Source organism: Primulina tabacum, chromosome 10 (assembly GCF_025594145.1).
Source record: "Primulina tabacum isolate GXHZ01 chromosome 10, ASM2559414v2, whole genome shotgun sequence".
NCBI classification, from domain to species: Eukaryota; Viridiplantae; Streptophyta; class Magnoliopsida; order Lamiales; family Gesneriaceae; genus Primulina; species Primulina tabacum.
The window spans coordinates 19,193,140-19,207,773 of record NC_134559.1 but is presented as its reverse complement, the minus strand read 5'-3'; the positions used below and the strand labels follow the sequence as shown (position 1 = coordinate 19,207,773).

Below are 14,634 nucleotides of genomic sequence, written 5' to 3'. Positions count from 1 at the left end.
GGGTTGAGGGGCAGAAGGTTTTTGTGCGGGCCAGGGCTGGTTTTTCGGGCTGGGCTTGGTCAGTAGGGTCCCTAGGTGGGTTGGCTAGGTTTTGGCTCAAGGTGGCTCGGGCGTGGCTCGAGTAAATTGGGAGTTGGCTCGGTGCGTTCGTTAGTGTGTCAAAAACGAAAATTAAGAAACAAAACTTGAATCCATGGGTCCACGGGTGTGGCTCATGATTTGGAAGGGTATAATAAATCATAAAAAGTTTATGTTTAAAGTTTGGGGTCAAAATAACGAGTTTTGGATTTATCTGGGATTTAATCGCTGCACGAAACGCTAATTAACAAGTTAATTGAAACGCCTAGTTTTAAGCTTTATAAAATTATGGAAAATTAAGTTTAAGCTTAAATAATTATTATAAGTCTAAGTTTTTAATTTGGGAATTTTATATTAAGGTTTGGTTTAATTCGGGATTAAAACGCATTAATACGTTACATTTAAATAATAAATTAAAAGTACTTGATTTAAGCTAAATAAAAATATGAGAAAATCCATGTAAGCTTAAATAATTATTTGGGACATGTTATAGTCAATGAAATTAAGAAAAAGTCAAAAACGTGAAATTTTACGTCCAGGGGTAAAACGGTCTTTTTACACCTAAAAATTAGTAAACGTCATGGCAGTGTCCTGAATGGTGTTTTATATGCTAATATGATTATTTTCAATGATTATGGATGTTTATATGTTCATATGTCAATCTTAAATGTTTATGGATTTTTAAGATAATATGTTTGATGTTTTATGATTTAATATGCTAAAACGTTTATTTTAAATATTTATGATTTAAATGTTTATTTTAAACGTTTACGATGTTAAAATATTTATATTAAAATGTTCATCGATGTTTATGATTTTTAATATGTTAAGTTATGATTTTTATGATTTAAATATGGGCATTTAAAAGACATGTTGCATGCTTGGTTTCAAAATAAAAATGATATTATATGCATGTTTTTATTAAGTGATGATAACATGTTGAATGATGTCAAGGGATTGTGACTACTACATGTTGAAAATACGTGAGGGTTATGGTCCCAGTGGGAGCCCGACGATCGAGTTTCCTTGGATACGGATACGAATACGAATACGTGATACGAATACGAATATGTTAATACGTTGGCCAAGGCCCAGTTGACCGGTGAGAGTGTTGCTGGTGTCCCCGCCGCCCAGTACTGTGGTTTTCTCTAGATGGATCCATCGTCCAATACGATCAAGAATACGAGTCACAATCACGATCTGAATTCAACAAACACGAACATGAACATGAATACGAATATGGACACGAATATGGATATGAATATGAAATGTTTATGTGATATGTTTATGTTTATATGAAAACGTTTTTATGAAAATGTTTTTATGCATCATGAAAATGTTTACGAAAATGTTTATGTTTATGCATCTTCATGAAAACGATATTTTAAGTACAAATATTTTTCACCGTTATATGTTGACTGTATTACGTATTACTCGTTATAAAGATTATGGTGTGTTGAGTCTTTAGACTCACTAGGTGTGATGGATGCAGGTGGTATTGAGAGAGGACTTGATGAGTGATTTGACTGGACTGAAGGCGCACACAACCCGAGGACCAGCGCTTCTACTTTTTCCGCATTATGAATTTTGACTCATGCTTTACGATTAAAGATTTTTAAGATTATTTATTTATGCATTTGAGAGATTTTTGAAAGGTTATAGTATGGGCTATACTTTTCGAATAAAGTTTTTAGGTTTGGTAAAATGTTTGACGATTTTATGCTTTAAAATATTTTCCTTTGGATTTTTAAATAGCAGTGGATGGTTATTTTTAAAATGATGTCAAAAATATTTTATGATTCGACCGATGCTAAGTGAGGTTAAAAAAAAAAAATTCTAGTACTTTTAAAGCAATAATAAGGGCATGACGTTTCAAAACCTTTGAGTTCATAATATTTCTCTCTTTGTTTTCCTTTATTTCTTTATTTAAATATAATTAGCATGTTAAATTCCTATTCAAAGTTTTACACTTTGAATAATGAGTAGCTAACTTCCCAAAGTTGAGATGAAAAGGTGAAACTCTTGGCATGATAATAAGGTTATTAAAAGGTAAGAATCTATGTTTTATATTATTTAATCATTATTTATTGTTTATGTTATATTTATTTCTTTATGTATTATTATACCTTACTTATAAGTGGGAGTTTTGATTTATTGTTGATATATGTTACACTAAATTCTTGGAACCATTTAAATGTTAGTTTGGTATTACCAACCATTTAAAGTGGATGCCTTGATTTATTATATGATTATATCATAATATTAATTTCTTGGAACCATTTAAATGTTAGTTTGGTATTACCTACCATTTAAAGTGGATGCCTTGATTTTTTATATATGAATATATCATAATATTAATTTCTTGGTACCATTTAAATGTTTGTTTGGTTTTACCAACCATTTAAAGTGGGAACCTTGATTTAGTGTTTACAAATATATATATAGCACAATAAATACTTGACAACATTTACAAGTTTTGGTACATATTATATACTTATAAGATAATAATATATAACCTAATAAAAATATGATTATTTAATATATATTGGAACCATTTTATTAAGTGGATTTCAATAATGTTCATTAATGTTAACTTTATTAAAATACCAAGAGTGGATCCTTTAATCTCAACTACTTAAAGTAAAATTTGAACAATTAAAAATTACCAGTTAAAGATTCAAACTATTGAAAGAAAAATAAAACAAAAACAAAAACAAAAAGACATTGTAGTGGACTTGTAATTACCTTACCTTCCCTGTGGATACGATATTCGGACTCACCGAATTATACTACTTGTGGACAACCTGCTCTTGGGAGTGCAACAATCAAAGTCTCAACACAGTGTATGCTAGGGGCGAGGCCCCTAATCTTGCCACATTATCAGTACAGTCGACTTTGAGAGATAGAATTCGGGATGCATAGTCCAAAGATAAGCAGTTGCAAAAGTGGAGAGCTAGAGATGAAGCCAAGGGCCGGAATTTATATTCAGTGGTGGATGGTTTAGTTCGTTATCGAGATCGTCTATGGGTTCCTAGTGACGATTCTTTGAGAGATCTTATTATGAAGGAAGCCCATGACACACCTTACTCCATCCATTTGGGAAATACGAAGATGTAAAGATTTGCAGTTGTTATATTTGTGGCCAGGCATGAAGAGAGACATTCTGGGATTTGTATCCGAGTGTTTGACTTGTCAGCAAGTCAAAGCAGAGCATCAAAGACCAGCGGGGAAATTGAAGCCACTCTCTATTCCCGAGTGGAAATGGAAAAATATCACTATGGACTTGTGTTGTGGCATTGCCAAAGACTGTTAAGGGATTGAATGTCATTTGGGTGATAGTGGATCGTCTTACGAAATCAGCGCATTTTCTATCTATTAAGACGACATTCACCATGATTCAGTATGCAGAGTTATATATTCGGGAGATAGTTCGTCTGCATGGGATTCCAGTGTCTATTGTTTCTGACAGAGATCCGAGATTTACGTCATCTTTTTTGAAAAGTTTGCATGCAGCGATGGGGACCAAGTTATTATTCAGTACAGCATTCCATCCTCAAACCGATGGGAAGTCAGAAAGAGATATACATATTTTGGAAGATCTACTGCGGGCATGTGTTATTGATTTGCAAGGCAGTTAGGAACAAAAATTACCTCTAGTGGAGTTCACCTACAATAATAGTTTCCAATAATCAATCGGGATGGCTCCTTTCGAGGCACTTTATGGAAGGAAATGTAGATCTCCTATTCATTGGGACGAGGTTGGGGAAAGAAGAGATATTGGTCCGGATGTGATTGAAGAGACTGCCGAGCTTGTAGTCAAAATTCGTGAGAGAATGAAGACTGCACAAAGCCGACAAAAGAGTTATGCCGACAAAAGACGAAGGGACTTAGAGTTTGCAGTGGGCGACCATGTATTTGTGAAAATAGCACGTATGAAGGGTGTTATACGTTTTGGCAAGAAGGGCAAGGTTAGCCCAAGATTCATTGGTCCGTTTGAGATTTTGGAGATGATTGGGACACTAGTTTATAGAGTGGCATTGCCACCAGTGCTTTTAGGAGTTCACAATGTGTTCCACATTTCGATGCTGCGGAAGTACATGTCGAACCCGTCACATGTACTAAATTATGAACCACTTCAATTAACTCCAAATATGACATATGAAGAATGACCTGTCTAGATCATAGCAGGGCAAGAAAGAAGATTGCGGAACAAAGTCATTCCAATGGTCAAGGTCAAGTGGCTGAATCACTCGGAGGAGGAAGCAACTTGGGGAACCGAGAGGGACTTGAAGAACCGCTATCCAGAACTATTCAGTAAGTTCTAATTTCGACGACGAAATTTTATTTAATGGGGGAGGAATTGTAAGGTCCAAAAATTAAGAAGATGTAATCCAACTGCATTCGAATCTAGGAAACATGAAAAATGAGCAATTAATTGATTTTAATTGCTAATCGATTATGTGACATACATGCTTATATGTTAAATAGGATTTTATTGTCATTATGCATAAACTGTATTTTTAATTAATATTCAGTTGTGATCGAGGAACGGAGACCGAGGGCTGGAAAATGTAAAATATTTTTATTAAATAATTATTTTTAATTGATTAAAATATGGTTGTTGGTTTTTCATATTTTTTCAAATAAAGGGTTTTGAGGTGATTTTATACGCCGGGACGAAAATTTTATCGGTGTTGGTTTTTCAACAAAAAAATGTGAGCTTTTTGGAGACCCGGCTAATAAATTCATAAATTTATTTAAACTAAAAACTTTTTTAATATTTTATTAAATCCTAATTAAGACTAATAAGCATAATTTTGTGGCTTAATAGGCCTAAGCCTAGTTAGTAATTTAATTAGCTATTTAAAATGCTAAGCACCTAAAACCCTAAGCATTATAAACGCCTCCCAATTTTTTAAAATTCAGAAAACTCTCCCCAAGACTCTTCAACAACACGGCACACACACATTCAATAATTGTAGAGGAATTTTCGAAGGGTCAAGGTAGAAGCTAGCCAAGGTTTTTGCTCCGTTCTTCGTCGTCAACGTTATTTCGTACGTATAAAAGGCAGGCCATACATCTCCTTTTCTCATCCATCATGTCCTAATATAGTTTTAAAAGTTTTGTGCATGAAAACCATGAAGTTGCCTTGTTTATTTTCGAATTATTGCACTTGCATGTATTAAATCCATGAGGTTTGATCCAAAAACTTGTTCTGTGCATGTTAAGGGACTTCCATGACGTCAAATTATGTTCAAGAAAATTTTTTATGAATTATAGTCCTAAATAAACACCAAACCCATGGTAATCACCAAGGAAAAAGGTTGGATTCGGTTTTCTATCATGAGGGTTTGGGGGTGATCGGGCTCCTTTTTCAGAAGGCTGGAGAGTCACGGCTTGGGGCCAAGGCTCGGCCAGGGATTGGTTCAGGAGAGGGGAGAGTCCTAGCCAGGCTAGGACTCGAGTTAGGGGCTGGGGAAAGAGTCCTAGCCACGCTAGGACTTACCCGAGAAACGCGCAACATCTGCGCGAGTAAGGGTAGGCTGCCAGCGGGTTGAGGACTCGTCCCAGGGCATGTGGGACGAGTCGATGAATAATTAGGGTCCGTTGAAGGTGCACTGGGTGTTGGTTTGGGTGCTGGGTAGACGGCTAGGTCCCTAGGTGCACAAAGCTAGAGTCCACTCAAGGTGAAACTCTCGGCCACTGCATGGGTGTGGTTTGGGGGTCACGTTTTTTGTGTTTGGGATGGTTTCTAAGTGATCTAAGGGTCCAGTAGGGTACTCTAGTTTGTTGGTCAGGGTTTGGATCAACTTGGTTCGGGGGTGACTCGAGAAAATCGAAAGATGGCTCGGGGTCGAAGTTTAGGTGTCATAGTAGAATTCTAAACTGAAATAAATTGAAAAACGGCTCACGGGGGTCGAGTCATGATTCATAAGGACTAAAATAATATAAAAAGATTAAATTTTGAATTTAGGAATTTTATATTAAATTTTAGGATTTTTCGGGATTAAAACACCGTAAAAACATTTAATTATAGATAAATAAAAAAGTTTAATATTTAAGCTAAATAAAATTATGGGAAAATTAATTTAGGCTTAAATAATTATTTGGGACATGTTAGAGTCAATGAATTCAAGAAAAAGTCAAAACCGAGGAATTTTACGTCTAGGGGTAAAACGGTCTTTTTACACCTAAAAAACTAGTAAACGTCATGGCAGTGCTCTAAATGCTATTTTTATGATATTACGATTATTTTTAAATGTTTATAAATGTTCATGATTAAATTATGATTTTTAAATGTCTATGGGATCTCTATGATTTAAGGAAGACATTTAAAAGACATGTTGCATGCTTGGTTTCAAAACAAAATTATATATTATGCATGATTTTTATAAAGTAATGAGAATGTAAACGTTGAAGAAATTGAAGTAATTGTGACTAATTCGATAATGTTGGAGATATCGTGAGGGTGACGGTCCCAGTTGGAGCCCCGACGATCGTGTTTCCATTATTACGAATATGAGGTAACGGTATGATGTAACGGTAAGAATGGGAATGTCGTGAGGGAAAAGGCCCAGAGGGAGCCCATTTATGGGAAAAGGCCCCAGAGGGAACCCCGACGATCAGTATTTCTATTCGAAAGAGGATAGGCCAAGGCCCAGTTGACTGGTGAGAGTGTTGCTAGTGTCCCCTGCTGCCCAGTACTACGATTTCATGTAGATGGATCCATCGACTTTTTGAGGTTTGAGGAAAGTCACAATTAACAATCTGAATTCAACAAAGGAAAAAGAAAAGGAAAAGGAAAATGTTTATGATCATGTTAAAAGGTTTTATGTTATGTCATGTGGAGGAAAAAGGAAAAAGTTAAGATTTATTTATGCATGTCATGATAATGTTATTTTCACGTAAAAGTATTTTCACTGTTGCATGTAATTTTATACGTATTATTTGTTATAAAGATTATGGTATGTTGACTCTTTAGACTCACTAGGTGTGATGGATGCAGGTGAGTTTGAGGGAGGACTTGATGGGTGATTTTGACTGGACTGAAAGTGCACACAACCCGAGGACCAGCGCTTCTATTTTTTCCGCATTTACGATTTATGATTCATGATTTATGTTAAAGATTTTAAGACTATTTATTTATGCTTTGAGAGATTTTTGAGATGTTTAGTATGTGCTATACTTTTCAAATTTATTGCTTTTTAGGTTTGGTAAAACATGCGACGATTTCATTTTTATGACTATTTCACTTGATTTTTAAAATGCTAGTTGGTTGATGTTTTATTTTAAAGGGTAAAATATTTTATAAAAATATTTTCATGTGGGATATGTATACGGCCGGAAATTGAGTGTTAAAAAAAATTCTAGTACTTTTAAAGCAATAAAAAGGGCAGACGTTTCAGTATAACTTTTTGCAACCAGTCTTACTTTGAAGGTTACTACCTTCCCATCCGCCCCAAGCTTTCTTTTGTAGATTCATTTGCATCCTATGGGAACGATTCCCTAAGGTGGATCCACCAATGTCCAAACTTGGTTTGAATATATAGAATCCATTTCAGACTGCATGGCTTCAAGCCATTTGGTTGAATCAGTAACAGATATTGATTCTTTGAAATTCATTGGATGACATCCAACACAATGCTCATCACGGCTTTGTTCACGAAGAAGCGTATATCTTGCAGGTAGTCTAATAACTCTATTAGACCTTCTAGGAGCTTGTACTTCAACTACTGGTTGTTGGGAAATGGGTTCGACTTCTATAGTTGAGGGAGTATCTTGAATTTCTTCAAGTTCTATCATCTTGTCTTTTCTATCTAATAGAAATTCCTTTTCCAAAAAGGTGGCATTTCTTGAAACAAACACTTTTGCTTCATTAGGATGATAGAAATAATATTCAACAGAATTCTTTGGATATCCTACAAAGTAGCACAAAGTGGATCTATTATCCAATTTGTCTCCCACTGTCTGCTTCACGTAAGCAAGACATCCACATAATATCATGTAAGAATATTTGGGAGTTTTTCCCATCCATATCTCATATGGTGTTTTATCCACAGCTTTAGTATGGACATTATTCCACAACATTGACACAGTTTCAAGCGCAAAGCCCCAAAACGATATAGGCAATTCAGTTAATCCCATCATGGATCGAACCATGTCCATCAAGGTTCGATTTCAACGTTCAGAAACACCATTCAATTGTGGTGTTGCTGGTTGAGTCCACTGTGAGAGAATCTCATTCTCTTTTAGACAACCCAAAAATTCAGCACTTAAGTATTGTCCACCTCGATCAGATCGAAGTACCTTAATACTTCTTTCTAGCAGAGTTTCTACTTCAGATCTGAATTCTTTGAAATTTTCAAATGCTTCAGATTTGTGTTTCATCAAATAAATGTACACATACCTCGAATGGTCATCAGTAAAGGTAATGAAGTAGGAATGCCCAAATTTTTTACTAACACTTAGCGGGCTACAAACGTCTGTGTGGATCAAATCCAATAGACCATGTGCATGTTCTACGTTTCCATTGAATGGAGTCTTAGTCATCTTTCCTTTTAGACAGGACTCACAAGTAGGTAGAGAATATATGTCTGACAAGTCAAACATGTCTTCTCCCACTAGCTTGTGCATCCTTCTTCGGGAAATATGACCTAGTCTAGCGTGCCATATTTGTGCGGGATTTGGCTCTTCTATTTTCCTTTTGTTTGTTGTTGTTTTCGTATGCTCTTGGACATTGTTTAACGGAATATACTTTAATTTTCAGTTATAGAGATCGTTTGTTAATTCTCCAGTTCCAATCAAACATTCATTCTTGTATAAATTGCAAACACCTTTAGCAAAAACACAAGAATAACCATCCCTATCAAGCATAGAAATAGAAATAATGTTTTTAACCAATTCAGGAACAAATAAAACGTCTCTCAAAAACAACTTAAAATTATTATCCAAAATTAAAGTAACGTCTGCAATGGCAGTGGCAGCAACTCTTGGTCCATTTCCTAGTCTTAGAAAGGTATCACCATCTCTAAGCCTCTTGCTTCTTCCCATCACCTGCAAATCATTGCATAGATGAGAACCACATCCGGTATCCAATACCCAAGAAGATGAATTAATAGAAACATTAACTTCAATATAAAACATTCCATGGCCAGAACGTTTCTGGGCAAGATACTCCGCGCAATTACTTCTCCAATGTCCAGGCTTGTTGTAGTGGAAACAGACTTGTTCTGACTTGTCAGGCTTTGTGGGCCCCAGATTTGGTTTCTTGTATGGCTTCTTGTTGGGCTTCTTCTTCTTTAGAGGGGCAGAACGCTTCTTGCCTTTATTTGGGGCTCCCTTTTTCGTACCGGACGAAGAACCCACTAGAAGAACATGCTTTTCTTTTTTAATTGTGGCTTCATAATTAGTAAGCATATTGACCAAAACTTCAAGGGTGGCCTCAAGCTTGTTCATATTAAAATTAACCACAAATCCATCGAACGAGGCATGCAAAGACATCAAGAGAATATCAGTCGAGAGCTCACTAGGAATAAGCACGTCGAGCTCCACCAAATTCTCGAGGAGCCCAATCATCCTAACACCATGCTCATGGACCGAAGTCCCATCTCGCAAGCGTGTAGTCATGAGTTCTTTCACAGTAGCATGTCTCTCTGAACGAGTATACAACATATAATTCTTTCATATGAAGGTGAATGTCAGCAGCATTCACCGCCTCCTCGAACCTCCTCTGAAGTTCATTCGACATAGAAGCCAACATGTAGCTCTTAGCTTGACGATCATGGTCCCACCATTTCTCAATCTTAGCTAACTCAGTCCTACTGATATCAGGAGCTGCCTTCTTTGGTGGCTTCTTATCAAGCACATACGCAATCCTTTCGGAGTTCAGAACAATCTTTAAATTTCGAAACCAGTCATGATAGTTAGGGCCAGTCAATTTGTTTTGATCGAGAATGATTGAAAGCGGGTTACGAGTAGACATAGTAAATATACTGAAAATGAAAACAGATAATGGTTACTGATAATTTTAATATAATTCTAAGATATAAAATATGGATTTTATTTTTTAAATTTCCCTCCCACTATTTTGACATTTCCACCATCCTCTGATGGAAAAGGGAAATTGTATTTCCTTAGTGGGCACGTAGAGTCCAATTAGCCAATTATAATCCCGAATAATATCAGCCAATTATAATTTCTAAAAGGTAGAATCCAATTGCATCCCTATGCAATCTCCGCGTGTTTTGCCTCACGTTTAATAAGGACCCAATAATATGACGCCGTTTATTTTCACGTATCAAACCAACCCATCAATATTGAACTGTAATGGACGGTCGCCATGAGTTCCCCAATAATATGAGCCGAAGTCATGAGAGTTCCACTCAATTCATATCATATGTCCGGTGGAAGTCACAGCTTTCCAGCGTCCAGGCCTCCACAAAAATATGAGCCAGACATTGTCCGTGGGTAGCGATCAACATGCAACAACGGTTGATGGAAGGCAAGGAAAAATTAAACTCTTTAATTTTTTCTTTTTCAATTTGATATAAATTTTGAATAATATTCAAAATGAGAGATTTTAATTTTAAAATTGTCTCATCATTTTAATTTAAAAATCGCCTTCCATGTTTGTATGTTTGCCGGATTCATGCAACTATATTATTTAATAATATACATACATGCATATTACTATATATCGCATATATCATAATATGACATTCAACAACAGATAAGGATGATCGATCGCCAACACTATTAGATCCATGTGAGCCAAACATGGATCCAGGTCCAAAACATAGGTAAATTATAATGGCCCGAAAATTCATATTTGAAAATTTGCGGAAAAATTAAAATTTTCTTTTTAAAATTGCCTCATTCACAAAATCAACTGATAAATCAAGTTTAACTGTTCGAAATAGCAGCGGAAGAAATTATTACTCGCCAAAATAACATGTTAAAGTATCCAACAACTGATAAAATGTTTGAGCATAAAAAAATGGCAAGTGCTGTAAATGAGGTCCTCGGGCTCCACTACTGCCGACCCCAAGCTGGCTCACTGGTCCCCGCCCTCGGTCCCGACCTCATCAGTACCTACAACAATCAAGTCTAGTGAACCTAAAGACTCAGCATGCATATATCGTAAATAACGAGTAAATAATGTAATAAAGTTGCATGGGAGTAAAAATATCATGTCATGAGGCATTAATGGGAAAATAACTTGTCATGAGCAATTATAATACGTGCATAACTGAACTGAAAATCACATTGAAAATGTTTGCTCCTTGGAGCATTGAATAAAATAGCATGTTATAAATTTTCTGTTGAGATTATGGTCTACGCAAGTGCCCCTTGCACTGAACTGAACTGAACTGACCGGTAACTGGCGACCGGGTGAAGTAATGAACGTCTGATCAGACTAATGCCACAGTATACTGGGTGGTACATAACTGAACTGATCGGTAACTGGCGACCGGATAATACAATGCTCCCATGATAGTGAAATGGCCACAAGCAATATCGCATAAATCTCAAAAATGAATATTTTCTATTTTATGCACGTAATATAATTAAATGGCATAATGAAATATCCTGTATTATTTTACCACATGGATTGGATCGTTCCCAGGCTCACTGCTACCTAAATTTATCATGAAAAATATGCAAATTGTTTTCTTGACCAAACTTAGTAATTGAATCCAAAAACGAGAAAATTACGCCAAACGACTTCGTATTTAATCATGACTCCGAGCCAACCCGAACCAAGACCGAACCATCATTTAGTCATGATTAAAATACACTTAAAATGATGAAATAATGCTCCTAAAATGACAAGGGCCGAAAATTTTGGTGAATGGAGGCCAAAACATGAAACGCTCTTTCGAGAGTCAATTTGGCACATCGCACCGTAATTTCTCGTACGACCTCAAAAATGATCCGAATCACAAACGGCCAAAAACATGAACTTCCTAACTCGATGAGGCACTGTTCAGTCCAAGGCCATAGGCTAAAAGCAAACCAAGAACTCGAACAAGCCACTGAACCGAAGCAGCAAGTTGCTGTCCACAAAATACAGCAGCTGTGCTTTGGTTTCCTTGCGTCGTTTGCAAGGCTAATGGCCATTGGGGCTTGAACCACCGACCAGAACCTATTACCAACATCCTAGGGAATGATTTGAACCATGGCTAAGGGCCTTAGGCCAGCCACAATTCGCATCACACCAGAAACCAACCGAAAGTCCCACCCGAGAGCACCCTTGCATGCGTGGGGTGTTGTGCTTTGTTTGATGTCTCGTTTCGTTCCAGTGGCCATTTGATTGACCATGGCACGATCTAGACATCCAGAGGTATGGTATGAACCGTGGTTAAGGGCCATAGGCCAACCAAGATCCACAACATTCCACAAAACCGAATGTTACCCTTGCTGTAAAATGAGAAGGCCGAAAGGGGGTAGGGGCTGTTCTTGTGTTTTGATTTAAAAACCGATGCAAGCATGGACCAAGCCTCAAAAGGGCGACTTGGTCACGTCTTAGACATGCTAGGGAAGTGTTCTAACCATGGATATAGGCCCCTAGGGCAGCCAAGATCAGAAACTTCCTCTATGGACAGCAACTAAAAAAAAATCGAGCACACAATGACACTTAATGGGGTGTTGCTGTCATCTCTTGATTTTGGCTAGCATGGGACTCGAACCAATGGACAAATGTGTTCCTAACATGTCCTAGTACATGCCTATGAGCATCCTTGGGAGCCTGGAATCGAACCAATACCTGAAACCATCAAAACAATGCAACCCGTGAAGCACAAGAGGAACCAAAAAATTCTGCATCTTTTTTTTTCGAAATGTTCTTGCTATATTTCATTTATGCCATGGAACTGATGACCATATAATGTTTAAAAGTGTTAATATGACTTGATTGAAGAGCAAGGAAAAATATAAACATGCCTGGTTTCGTTTTGAAAAGAAAACGAACGAAACGCAACGACGCGGCGCGGAGGAGACGGAGCGTTTTTCTTTCTTGCTTGCTACTCGATTTTTCCCTCTTGTTATTATCTATGAGGCTCACGTTTTTTTCACTCTGAAATGCTCTCAATTTCGGTCATGGGGGAGGGGAAGTGATGGTTAGGAGAGTGAGGGGAATCCAATAATAAAGGGATACAAATGGTATGACCAAGTCTCCCTCTTTTTGAATTTTGAATTTGCTTGATATCAAATGATTTGTTGGAGGGATCAATGACCGATTTTTACATGCCATAACAAGGCTAGGATAAGGTTGATTATTAATTAAATGGTGATAAAAAAAATGAAGGAATTATCCTACTAATAAATAACAAGGAAAGGGTCAAAGGTGAGTTGGCAAAGAAATGTTGATCAACTAGGGGTGGCCGAAATTTAGCTTATAAATGGAGGGAAATATTGTTTAGCTAGTAAATTTTTAAACCTTAAGAGCCTTATTTATCTTTTAATTAATTTAGTGAATTAACACCTCAATTAAGGAACCTAAATGAACTTATTTCTTATTTACCTCAAGTTACTAAATTAATTCCTTAAACCTCATTTTATCTTAAATCAACTTATTAGCTAGCTAAAATAAACTCTGTGAATAATTTCTTAATCTTAAATTCTATCTCAAAACCCCAACTCCAGTCCGGCCTCACTGAATTAACTGAAAAGATAAAAATTTAAACCACTGCATAAAATAATTAACTTTAAAGAAAAGCATTTAAATACTCATGCAATAAAATCATTTTAATTTAAAATACTAGAATTATGCATGGCTTATACGTAGTCTAGTTTACGGGTTCTACATGAATGGAGGGATGCAAATGCAACTATTACAAGATCTTCTAATATTTTACATGTCTTCATCTTGTTCATCGGGCCCACCATCTTTCAGTCTTGATCTCCCACTATTTCTAATAATTACATTTAAATAGCCATGGAACATAAGAGATACATCTCATGGGGTGGGAACGGGCCATAAACCAGGCCCACTTTAATAATATCAAATATTAACAAAATGAATAAAACAGAAAAATATCTTAACATACACCTTACACATTGGTCAAGGCTCTCGATCATCCTTTATGCATTTAATATCAAATATTAACATCAATTAATTAAACAAATTTAATTAACTGACAAATCATATATCTAAAAATTTTATCACTAACCACCACAATTATTAAAGAATTTAATAAATTAAATAAACACCTTTATTTAATTTTCAATTAAATCAATAATAATTGATTTCTTCCAAAACTCATTTTTACCATAAATAAATAAAATCATATTCTAATTATTTATTTTACAAGAAAATTATTAATTTTCCAAGAATTAATTTTCAAAAAGAAAAATTGATCCAATTTTAAAAAATATCAATTTTACCCAAAATTTGAAAAATTAGAAAATTGAACCCTAGGCCCAAACAATTCAAGCCCATCATCCAGCACTGTTCCAGAGACATTCCCGGGCAGCCGTCCGCGCTTCCCGCCCGCTGCCCGAACGTTTCGGGCAGTAACAGCAGCCTGTGCACGCAGGGCACGCACAGATGCGCGC

The 14,634-nt window shown here is 36.2% G+C and overlaps 1 protein-coding gene across 1 annotated transcript; it reads right to left on the bottom strand.

Annotated features, from left to right (window-relative positions):
* Positions 1-9,667: 9,667 nt before the first annotated feature.
* Positions 9,668-10,060, bottom strand: LOC142504963 (uncharacterized). The gene has a single exon (XM_075617799.1). It carries the CDS (start codon positions 10,058-10,060, stop codon positions 9,668-9,670), a length of 393 nt encoding a protein of 130 aa, XP_075473914.1.
* Positions 10,061-14,634: the final 4,574 nt, after the last annotated feature.

What these genes read in the sequence shown, in the direction of transcription:
- LOC142504963 (XM_075617799.1), bottom strand. Translation starts at nt 10,060, where the DNA reads ATGTCTACTCGTAACCCGCTTTCAATCATTCTCGATCAAAACAAATTG.